Consider the following 12,289-nt stretch of genomic DNA (forward strand, 5'->3'; position numbering starts at 1 on the left):
TTGCTCCACTAAACATACTGCAGAAATGCATGTTAAACGAGTCATATTCTTAATCTGTTTCTAGAAGTGTTTAACCATCTTGCTGAAGATGGGTTTAATGGACAAGAATGATAAGGCGGTATCTTATTACTAAATATATTTAACAGGGTTCATTTTTTAAGGAAAAGAGAAGGTGGTACAGCCAATATTTACATTGTTTGGTACTTATAAAATCAAATACATGAAATACCTCTTGAGTTTTGTGGGGATTTTTCAATTCTATCTGAGCTCAATTCTTAACATTTCTTGGAAACAATCTGGATTCATTTTGTGTTCCAAGGCTAGAAATCAAACTGTTAAAATAAACAGAGACAAAAATGTTGGAAAAGGTGATTTTTGGTGCATTTCTAACCCTTGCATTAGCTGGTACTTGACAATGAACATGAAATGTTAATTGTGCTTTCCTCCCACCTTCCCAACCCCAGTTCATATAAGAAGCACACAGTTCAATCTTTTCTTGATAAAAGTCATATGCACTCATATAGGGAACAAGAATACAACAAAATAAGTTCTCAGATAATTTCTACTGTCAACAAATTTTATTTCCAAGATTTGAGTTCATGCTACACTGAATTAAAATATTTTTCTTTTGATAGTTTCATAGTTTACATACATACATAGCAAATGAAAAATTCCAGGCCTGTGCAGCTTAATCATGTCGTTCGAAAGTGAATGGGTTGTAAAACTGGCATTGGACATAGGTTGTTTTTGGTCCTTGAAGACATACGTCTGTGGTAGCTGAGTTATGTATTGCACACTTCCTCATGTGTCTAAAACTAGTATGCTTAATAAAAATGTAATTCTGGCATGTAATTCACATAAGCTGAATATCAGGCCATTTCAACATTAAAGAATTAAACAGGTTTATCTTGAACATGGCACACAAAGGTAAATTAATTGCAATGCAGTTATTGATTTCTATTTTATTAATCCTGCTATTTTGGTGCTTTTTGAAAGATCAACTGTGAGCAGAATGGGAGGTTCAAATACAAGTTGAATCTTCAAGGTGAAATTTAAAACCTTTATGTTGTTACCAGTCTCTAAACTATTCATATTTTTACTTTCATGTCTTAAACAGTGTTGGAAGTGCTGAGAATTTGCCTTGACTCTGTGAAGACATTATGTAAAGAGACATTGAATTCTTATTTTCTTGTCATGGTCTTCTGTTGAGTTGCAGGGTCAATAATGATGCTGGTACAATGAATTTCTTGATCAGTCAGTAATGAAAGTTGCCAGCCTTTCTCTTTGTAAAGCTTTGTGTAATTTTGAAAGTTCTTTTCTTTTGTCTGTAGAAGCCATCCACTGTAACACTCAGTTACTATTAAATGTAGCTCCCTGTTTCACCGGAGTAAGATCTCCCAATGCATTATTGTTTCTCCAACTCATCACACTCATAATTAAAGTCACATAATGAGCCTATTAGAGCCTTGTATACACAATGTCTGTGGCCCATTTGAGTGGACTTTGCAAAATCCATGTATAATTTACAATACTAATAGTGCATTTGTTTCCCTTACTGTTCTCAGAAGCAATTTCTATCTAGCCATGGTCTATGGCTTTTAGTTCTGTGAGTTAACTGTAAATCCAGAATATGAAGGCAATTCACTGCTGAACTTATTTTGGGATCCTTTCTGGCGTGTTTCGAAAACATCCAGTGATGAAATGATTGCCCATCGTTCAAATTTCATTCATAAATAGAGTTTTTCACATTGCTTTGTGTTCAAATCAATTAGACTGACAGCACATGATTCCCCAGGGCATCTCTCTGCACAATTCCCTGGTTGCTGTGGAAACTAGAGGTGGTCATAGGCAGCCGCAGCAGCGGGAGGTGCGCTGGTCCTTGGAGTGGAACTATAATAATAAGGGGAACCTGAAAGTTAACGGACAAGAAGAAAAGACGGTTGGAAGAACATAACAATGCATTAACAAAATGTCATGACTCAGATCACATGGCACTGCTGAAGCTCTTTTAAGTAGCCTTTTTATGGTTAAATATTATTGAAAACTGAAAAGCTCAGCACCCCTCAAATGGTTTGAAAAGCTTGTACTCACAGGGCACTTTCTATCAGCATTACTGTTTTTATATATAAATAGCTATTTCATTCCCTCCAGTTTTCTACATTACAGCGTATTTCCAAAGGTTTCAGTGCTTCTCAAGTGCTCACTAAAGTAACCATTTTGCTGTTGATGACAGGCTATGTTGATAAAGTCAGATCTTGTATGTACCCACTGGTATAATCCAGTAGGTAGTAGACTATTCAGGTTACCTTTGTCCTCCTATTTCCTCAAGTACAAAAACTTTACTCATAAGACTTATATTACTATCCTGGTCGATACAGCCATGTCAATATACAGTATATCATTATTTCATTTGATTTTCAGAATGCTATAACAATTATGTCAGTCTATATAAAGTCAGTGTACAAAATCACAAAAAGAAATTCTTTTGGAAGTAAAAAAGCAAAAGTAAAGTCAGAAAATCAAGAGACGACAGGGTGACAATAAATGCAACATAGACAGATTACTAGTTAAAAAGAAGTCAAAATTTAACAGGTAAATTCCAGTGATGCTTACTTATTAATCCAGAGTTGGTAAAACGCCAGGCATCATTATAGGATGTATAATGGGAGTGAGTGTAAGGGCCTCCTGAATATTCATTTCCTGGAGTCAGAATAATAAATAAAATTCTTTTAATTATCACAAGCATTGTGCATAAAATGTTCAGTTTTGATTAATTAGTGACTAATAGAAGAGCCCAGCCTGGGGGTGTTTTTGTCTCTTTCTGATGTTCAAAGCAACCATCGAATTTCATGGCTGAGAGAAGCATTTTGTGTTACCAAAGTAACGCATCAACAATCTAGGTCAGAAGGAACAAGGAGAACATCTTCTGCCCCATACATGCATGTTTCATCTTGTCTCATTGCAAAAATACTTAATTGCATCAAAACAAAAGTCAACAGGTCAGCAAAAGGCCTGTTCAATCATTAACTGCCTGTTATGGAGTGGAACTTCCAATTAATGACAATTATTGCTGGGCATGTGGGCAAACTTTCTTTTGCATAAATTTTAACAGAATTTCTGTAAATCTGTTCAAGTCTAAAACTCTAAGTTCTTCACAGCTACTTTTACAAACAAAATGTAATTTTTGTAAAAATAGTCGCAGTTTAACCCCAAAATCATTAATTCTCAGAGTATCAGCCATCTTGTATTATTTATGTTAAAAGTTTGTGAACTTCAAGATTTTCTACTGTTTAGGAAAATTAGATCTTAGCTATGATCTTTATTGAAGCCAAGAATTGCTGATATTCTGGCTATGCAAGAAACTAGAAAATAATCAGCAAGAAAGTTTTATATTTGTTTTCCTTTTTTTTTCAACTAGATGAACAGAGTTGTTGTACTCCTACTTAGGAAAACTGAGCAGTTTTAGGACAACCTATTATCTCATTCACACAAGAGATGCTGGAAATCTTGAGCAACACACACAAAATGCTGGAGGAATTCAGATAGTCAAGCAGCGTATCTGGAGAAGAATAAATGGTTGACATTTTGGGCCAAGCTTTGGCTCATTATCTCATATTATTTTATTCATTTGATGATACAAACACATCTGCTTCTGAATAGATTTTGTACATATCTACAGTACTGTACAAAAGTCTGAAGTCTCGGCTCGAAACGTCGACGGTGCTTCTCCTTATAGATGCTGCCTGGCCTGCTGTGTTCCACCAGCATTTTGTGTGTGTTGTAGGTATTTTAAAATGGTTTCAAATGCTATAGTCTCCACGGAGGCCTGATCTCAACATCATTGAGGCTGTCTGGTATTACCTAAAGCTGATATTCTTATAAAACTACACAACAGTGTACTGAAAAGAATTGATGTAGTTTTAAAGACAAAGGGTGGTCACACCAAATATTGATTTGATTGGGTTTTTTTTACTGTTTACTGCTCTTTATAGTAAATATTTTGATATTTAAAAATTTTTCATTATTTTTGAAAGCATCTTTGCTTTACAGATTTTTTTACACGTGCCCAAGACTTTTGCACATTACTGTAGGAAAAATATGTCAACCAAGTGTATTGGATTTTATGTTTTAGTGTAATTATCAAGTGCTGGGGGTTGCAGTGATGTAGCTGTGAAAACCAGAGTTCAGTCCTGACCTAGGCTGCTGACTATGTGGTGTTCGCATGTTCTCCCTTGGTTGTGTGTGTTTCTCCCACAGGTACTCTGGTTCCCTTTCACACCCCATAGATGTGTGGGTTGGTATAATAAAATGGGCAGAATAAAAATAGGATTGAATTCAAGATTCAAAGTCTTGATTCAAGATTCAGGTTGATTTATCACGTACGTATTGAAACATGCAGTGAAATGCATCATTTGTATTAACAGCCAACACACCTGACGATGTGCTGGGACAAGTGTTCTACACGTTCAGTAGAACAACACTGACCACAACGAAACAGAACACAATTAGCAACAAAGCAATAGCAAAAGAAGCTCTGTTCCTCCCCCCCACCCATGCATATCCAGCCTTGCGACATCAGGACAGGCCTCCTTTGACCTACAGCTTCCAGCAGAGACAGACTTACAGACATATATTTCAATATAAATGGTCAGCTTGGAGTTGGTTGGCCAAAGGGATTGTTTCTGTACTGAATTGAGTCTAGAACTCCATGATTCTTAGTCAGAAAGAGTATTTTTATTTTGACCTTTCACAATCTTTTGACATCATGATATACCTGCTCTTCAATGCAAATATCTAATCAATAGACAATAGACAGTAGGTGCAGGAGTAGGCCATTCGGCCCTTCTAGCCAGCATCGCCATTCACTGTGATCATGGCTGATCATACACAATCAGTACCCCATTCCTGCCCTGATCAGCCAATCATGTGGCAGCAACTCAATTCAAAACAAAGTGCAGAAATGTTAAAGAGGTTTAGTTGTTATTCAAACCAAGCATCAGAATGGGGAAGGAATGTGATCTAAACAACTTTGACGGTAGAGTAATTGTTGATGTCAGACAAGATGGTTTCAATATCTCAGAAACTGCTAATCTGGGACTTCCACGCACAACAGTCTCTAGAGTTTACAGAGAATGGCGTGGAAAACAAAAATTGAGTTAGTGGCCTTTCTGCGGGCAAAGTGGCCTTGTTAATGAGAAATGTCAAAGGAGAATGGCCAGATTGGTTCAAGCTGACAGAAACATGGCAGTAACTCAGATAGCCAAGTATACATTCCCGATATGACTGCCAAAATGAGCCTCAACCTCAAAACTGGCATTTCACAAGGAAGTATCCAATTAGCCAGCTGTTTCATCCAATGCCAAACCCCCATAGACTCTGAAGCAGAGCTGGGATATCTCCCTAGCTAAGGTACACTAGCGTCAGGTCAATTCATGCCATTTTAGTACCTGTCTTTATGAATATAGAGTTTGTTGGAACAGGTTAGTGTGATAAGGTGGTGAAAAATTGGAATAAGATGCTTTCCTTTATTAGATAAAGCATACAGTATAGGAGCAGGGAAGCTTTACTGGAACTCAACATTTCTTATACTTTTGTTTCATTCCTATTTACACTAGGTAGGCTAAATTTTGAGCATTATAAAAGGTTCTGATATCTGTATAACTGGAAAGCTGTTACTGCACTGGAGAAGCACAGAGGGAATTTACAAGGATGTTAGCAGAACAGGAAAATTTTAATTATAATAAAATATTTGAGAGACTAGGGTTATTTTATTTGAAACAAAGGAGAATAAAGAGTGATTTAAATGAAAGGTATAAAATGATGAGGGACTTAAATAGATAAAGACTATACTCCTTACCTTGGGACCAAAACCTTAAAAAGTTCTGAAGTTCAACATAAATTTAGTATCAAAGTACATATGTGTCACTATATACTACCTTGAGATTTGTTTTCTTGCAGGCATTCACAGTAGACAAAGAAATACAATCGAATCAATGAAAAACTATACACAAATATTGACAAGCAAACACAATATGCAAAAGACAAACTGTACAAATGCAATAAATAAATAAATAAACAAGCACGTAGTTAGATAAAAGATAGATAAATAAATGATTGGATAGATGGTCAAATAAATAAATAGACATACAGATAGAAAATACATAAATATTTGGACAAAAAATAATACTGAGGACATGCATTATAGAGTCCTTGAAAGTGAGTTCATAGGTTGTGTTCAGAGATAAATTCAGTGGTGTGGTGAGTGAAGTTGTCCACCGCTGATTCAGGAGCTTGTTAACTGAAGGGCAATAACTGTTCATGAACTTGATGGTTTAGAACCTAAGGTTCCTGTACCTCCTTCCCAGTGGTAGTAGTGAGAAAAGAGCCTGGCCAGGGTGGTGGGCATTGACCTTAAGTAACTGAAAGAGCTATTAATATCAAGCTCTTTATATTAATAAAGAGGAATGTGTTTTTACCTGATGAATGAGGATGAGAGGGTGGGTATTCTGTAACTCACTTCCTTAAAGAGTGGTAGAGGCAAAAACTCACATCACATTTAAACTGTCCTTGGATGTGTACTTGAAGAGCTGTGGCCTACAAGGCTATGTGGACTTGCTCAGCAAGGGTAGCTGTTCTGTATTAAGCACAGACACAGTGGCTTTAATGCCTCCTTCTGTGCCTTAGATTTTCTGTGGTTTTATTAGAGGAATAGACAACTATAGAAGCAGACAAGTTGAGAAATTAAAAGTTACGAAAGAGCATAAAGGCTATCAATACAACACACTACATTTCATAATCTCTGTTCATTTCTGGTCACTGCTTTACAGGAAAGTTGTGATTGTGTAGCAGAGTGTCAGGAGGGGATTTCAAGGATGTTGCCAAGACTGGAATATTTTAGCTACTTGGAATGACTGAATGGTTTGAGGTTGTTTTCTTTGGAATAATGGAAAATGAGAGAATTAATTGCAGCATATAAAATTATGAGGACCCTAGTGCAGAGATCATAAGAAACATATTGGTTGTGAAATGTAATGTACTGTATTGATGCATGATCATTTCTTCTTTGGCCCTGCTGCAGGCATCTCTCCGTGCAGTCATTTACCTGGGTGTAAGATCCAGGTCTTGGGCCACTGAAAGTAATACCTAACACCATGTGTATGTTCTGATAATAACTGGCGATGAGCCAAATAAGAGTGCTTACCAGTCACCATTCCAGCGATGGCAGATGATGTGTAACTGGCTTGACTATTTGCAGGAATGTGAGGGGGGTACCCTGGCAGCGTTGAGCTCATAATTTCACGCCCTAGAAGACATTATAATTTGTAAAGTTATGGTCCATTGGTGTCATCTCTTCAACTCAACTGAGATACAGATTCAAATAAAGTACTTCTTTATTAAATTTGCTCTTCAACCCACTTTTGTCTCCTGAGAGTACTGTGTAGTATTCCATTGGTCCCAGCCACACTTAGGAGGACCTTGTCCATGATTACCCCTTGCTAGGCATCAAATGCAAATTATCCAATGTTTGAGCCATTTTATCTATTTTATCCAATTTCTGTATATTTGAAGATGCCAACAGATGGCTGTTCTATTGTGATCAGCAGAAATATTCATTAAGATTTCCTTTCAAGACCTTAACACTGAAGCTAATCATTGTGGATTACCGTTACTGTAGCTGCACCAGTTAATTAAATATAGACCGGGATACAGACCTCAGACCCAGGAACTGCTGGAGCTCATGAAATCATACACCTGAAAACTCAGTATCTTCAGAGGAAAAGCTAAGTTATAATCAAGGACTTGAAGTTATACAAAATCTGTGGAAATCAGTTACAGCATCCCTTTATTGTCACAAGCATAATTTTCTACAATTTATTGGCTACTTGCAAAAGGAGATATTACTTGTTCAATTTCCAAATCAAAAGCAGTATACTTTGGATATTTGGAGCATTGTGGACATACTATGTCGGTGCCTGAATGTGTGGCAACCCTTGTGGGCTGTCCCCAGCGCATCTTTAGATTGTGTTTGTTGTTAACACAAACAATGCATTTCACTGTATGTTTTCATGTGCATGTGATAAATAAATCTGAATCTGATATTGAAATGAATTTGGAATGGCAGAAAGAAGAGTTGAAACTAATCATTGCACCTTACTTGAAAATGGAGCTTAAACATATGTAGATGGTTCATGAGATAAGGTATTGAAATGGGGCTACTGGCCAACCACAGAAATGGCATTTGTAAATAAAACACAAATCCCACAGATTTCAGCCTGTATAGATTAGTGGGTGTTATTATGTTGTTACCCGTTAATGGCTGTATTAGAAATATACCCATGGTGGTCTGTCAATACAGAACTGACAACAGAGGAAAAAAACTACTTAAAGACAGTAAAGCAACAAAAATAACTGGGTTCAATCTCCAGTCCAACAAACATTCATGGAGCTAGAGAACAAAAAAAAAATTACAAAAAATACTATGGAATTTGTTATTCAATTCCAGCAAATTAATATTTCAGTATGGTGTAATTCATTGGTTTGTATATATTAAATGAGGAATAATGTTGCTGGGGAATTTCAGACTATGGGGACTGGATATTCCAGTACATTCTTGAACATGTGCTGGACTGGCTGAAATATTGTGGAACAAAATTCAGTGGCTTGCTTATGTGTACATGCTTCCATACACAGGTATCAGAGGCGAAAGAAATAACTGGTAAAAAATTAGATCATGTAGCATCTCTTTGTGCATGATTCAATTTCTGCTCCACCATTGTTCTCCTCCTAGGTCTCTACCCTCAATGATATCCCTATTGTCCCACCTTGTGACTAGGTCCCAAACTCTGCACCATCCAGATTAAAGATGAGCTCTATTTGTCATATGTATATTGAAGCATACAGTGAAATGGATTGTTTGTGTCAACAACCAATACAGTCCAAGGATATGCTGGAGGCAGCCAGCAAGTATTGCCATTCTTCCACGTTAACATAGCATGCCCACAGTTTACTAACCGATATATCTTTGGAACGTGGCAGGAAACTGGAATGCCTAGAGGTAACCCTCGCATTCACAGGGAGAAAGTACCAACTCCTTACAGACAACAGTGGAAATCGAACCCTGAATGCAGGTGCAGTAAAGCGTTATACAAGCCACTGCACTACCATGGCACATCACCATGACCAGTTCCCTTAAGACTTATCTACTACTATGTTTTCCAGTGCAGAACTCAGTGTTAGCCTGCTGCATCTACTTAATGTGCCTAAACAGACACCTTACAATTTTTAGGCAAGTGACCAAATGGCCTGTTCCTGCTTCTATCTCTTATGTTCTTATATGTCTTTAATAATATATACAATTTTCAGGATTTGCAAGATTTTTGAGTGCCAGCCACTTATCAAAACTTTTTAATGATGGGTTCAGAATACTGTAACAGCAGTGACTACTATGTTTTGTGATCAAGAAGTAAAGTACTGTATAATGGTAATGCAATGCATATATCAGCACAGGACAAGGGGTGGTTTCAAATACTAACAACATGTATTAGTTTAATAGTTAGAATTTCAGGTCAAAAACTCTTTATCTGTTTAAGCAAAAGGTCTTTGACCTAAAATGTTAACTTTGGATCTCTTTCCATGGATGCTAAATGTTCCAGCATTTTCTATTTTTGTGTTAGATTTCCCAAACAATGGATTCCAGTTAAGAGGGCCATCAGTTATTTAAATACATAACTTGTTACTCAGTTAAACATTAGTTTGTCTTTTTTATATCTTTTTAACTATCTCCATGAAATTTTGGCTAATTGGCTAAAATGTACAGGTCCCGATGTGTCTCAATTAATCCCATCAATTTGCAGGTTTTTTAATTTTCAAGTAATAATTTAATGAATTTTAAATTCATGCTGATGCACCATCAATAACTCTGAGACGTGGGTTAAGGTAGGCTTTTATTGGCTGGAAGAAAGCACAAGCAGCAAGTGACCATCACACAACATCCTGGAGACTGAGGAAGGGTCTGTGGCTCCAATCGCCTTTATATCGGGGTCTGTGGGAGGAGCCACAGGAGCAGTCAGCAGGGGGGGCGTGTCCAGACAGGTATATGTAGTTCACCACACATGCCTGGTGATTCAATGGCATATTACTATTCATTGCAGGATTGTGGAATTGAAAATCAGTCTTTCCGGGTATGAGGCATGATAATGACCATTTCCAGGTTGTTTTGTATCCCTCAAAGAATCTACTCAGGCCATACATATGGCCTGGCATGATTCTTGTGGCAGGGATGATGAGATCTCACCATGTATGGCTGAAATGAAGAGAAGTTTCTTACTAAAAGCTTAGGAATCTGTGGAATTCTGTTACCTGATGCTCAGCTTTTTAAACAGAGGCCAATGGATTTCTGGATATTAAAGCATATGGGATTAGTGCAAGAAATGCTATTTGAGGTAGTAGATTTGACTTGAACTTTCTGAACAATCTTAAGGGATTGAATGGTCTACTCTAAGCTCTTATATCCTTACTTCATGTAGGGATAGTATAGGAAACTTGGACCACAATTTCCTTCAGTATAATGATGATTCTTACAATATCAATTCTAAACCATATTATGATTTTGAAGTCTGGAATTCTTGCAAGATATGTAAGGTCCTTTCCTAATCTCTTAATACACTGTTAAGTCTCCCTCCACTACTTTCTCCTCACATCACTTACTACTCCTGTCACTGTAGCAACCCAGCCACCATCCCCTATCTGCCACCCTCTCCCTTGTGTCATACTCTGAGAGCACTTTTCCCTGTACCACCACCACTGTGTTGTATTGTCTCTTAACCATTCCTCCAGCATACTACCAGAATGTTAGTACCAATTTTTACCCCCCTCCCAGCATCTAATTTCCAACTGGGTAGACCATAACAAATGTTATCTCACTTCATCATTGCCATTTTATCAAAAATTTTAGGATGAATTAGAATTTCTAGGTACACATTCCAGCATGCTTCTGAGTGAAGTATGGTGCCTAGTGGGTAACTTCTCTAGAATATTGCCAATGCTGAATGTTATGGTACATTGGCAGGTGCTCTTCCTTCTCACCTTTCTTGGCCCCACATATTTACTTAGAATCTGTCACAGCTAAATCAGTAAAATGAAGAATTCCATAATGTAATATGACAGTAAAATGAAGAATTCCATAATGTAATATGACATACAGAAAACTTATTTTTTTATTTTTCAAATGGGCCAACATCTAAAGTCTTTTGTTCTTCTGCTGAATCTAAATGCAATTTTTGTTTGGATTTAATACTCAATCCCATTCATATACTTTAAACACAGTTAAATTTTCCTCCACTACGCTCCCATCAATTTACTTACCACCCCTGGCATTGCACCAACCAATCTGCCATCCTCTGCCTTCTGGGCAACACAGTAGCATAGCAGTTAGTGTAACACTATTACAGTGCCAGCGATCGGGGTTCAATTCCCATAGTGTCTGTAAGGAGTTTATACATTCTCCCCATGACTGTGTGGGTTTCTTTGGGTGCTCTGGTTTCCTTCCACATTCCAAAGACATACTGGTTATGGATAGTAAGTTGTGAGCATGCTATATTGATGCCAGAAGCATGGCAACACTTGCGAGATGCCCCCAGCATATCTTTGGACTGTGTTGGATTTTGATGCAAACAGTTCATTTCACTGTACAGTATGTTTCAATGTACATGTGACAAATAAGCTATTCTTTAATCTCTGTGCAAAGAAGGTTTGAAGGGAATCTAAAATGAAGACCATATATACTATGTAGGGTATATAGTATACAGTATATTGCAATTTATAAGGCACTTAGTGTTTAGTTCTCTGCCATACATTCATTTCCATATTTTCCCATTTAATTGTTTGAACATAACATTGAGCCCTCTACAAACATACTCACCTGTCACTACTGAGTATCCCTGTGATCCAGAGATATTCCTGCCTATTGGGGTGGCGGAAGAGGACAAACTTGGCTTCCCTTCATCCATTCCATTACTTAAGGTTGAAAGTGGATACAGAGGAGTCTGGAATATGAGTAGCACAAGATTGCAGCTTATGTTTTACAACATAGAAATAGGCCCTACAGCTCACCACATCTATGCCAATCATCATCTATAATAATTGCACTTGCCTGCATTAACTCCATATTCTTCGATGCATCTGTATCTGTATAAATGCCTCTCAAAAATTTACTAATCACAGGCTTCAAGAAAACTCTGATCCTCAATAATTGCTTCATGTGCCAAAGACAGTTTAAAGCAATTACAGC

General features: G+C 37.2%; 1 protein-coding gene across 13 annotated transcripts in view; it reads right to left on the reverse strand.

Annotated features, from left to right (window-relative positions):
- Window positions 1–559: 559 nt before the first annotated feature.
- LOC140735401 (paired box protein Pax-8-like) overlaps window positions 560–12,289 on the reverse strand; it is a 62,749-nt gene continuing 51,019 nt past the window's right edge. For 12 of the 13 annotated variants that reach the window (XM_073060475.1, XM_073060428.1, XM_073060465.1 and 9 more), the window contains 4 exons: window positions 11,921–12,044; window positions 7,202–7,303; window positions 2,614–2,700; window positions 560–1,890 (listed from right to left, as the gene is read on the reverse strand). In XM_073060475.1, coding sequence (XP_072916576.1) covers window positions 1,769–1,890; window positions 2,614–2,700; window positions 7,202–7,303; window positions 11,921–12,044 — 435 coding nt within the window. In that variant the 3' untranslated portion in view covers window positions 560–1,768. Of the gene's footprint in view, window positions 1,910–2,613; window positions 2,701–7,201; window positions 7,304–11,920; window positions 12,045–12,289 lie in introns of all 13 variants that reach the window. The other variant, XM_073060484.1, reaches the window with a different exon arrangement.

This window comes from Hemitrygon akajei, chromosome 1 (genome assembly GCF_048418815.1).
Source record: "Hemitrygon akajei chromosome 1, sHemAka1.3, whole genome shotgun sequence".
NCBI lineage: Eukaryota > Metazoa > Chordata > Chondrichthyes > Myliobatiformes > Dasyatidae > Hemitrygon > Hemitrygon akajei.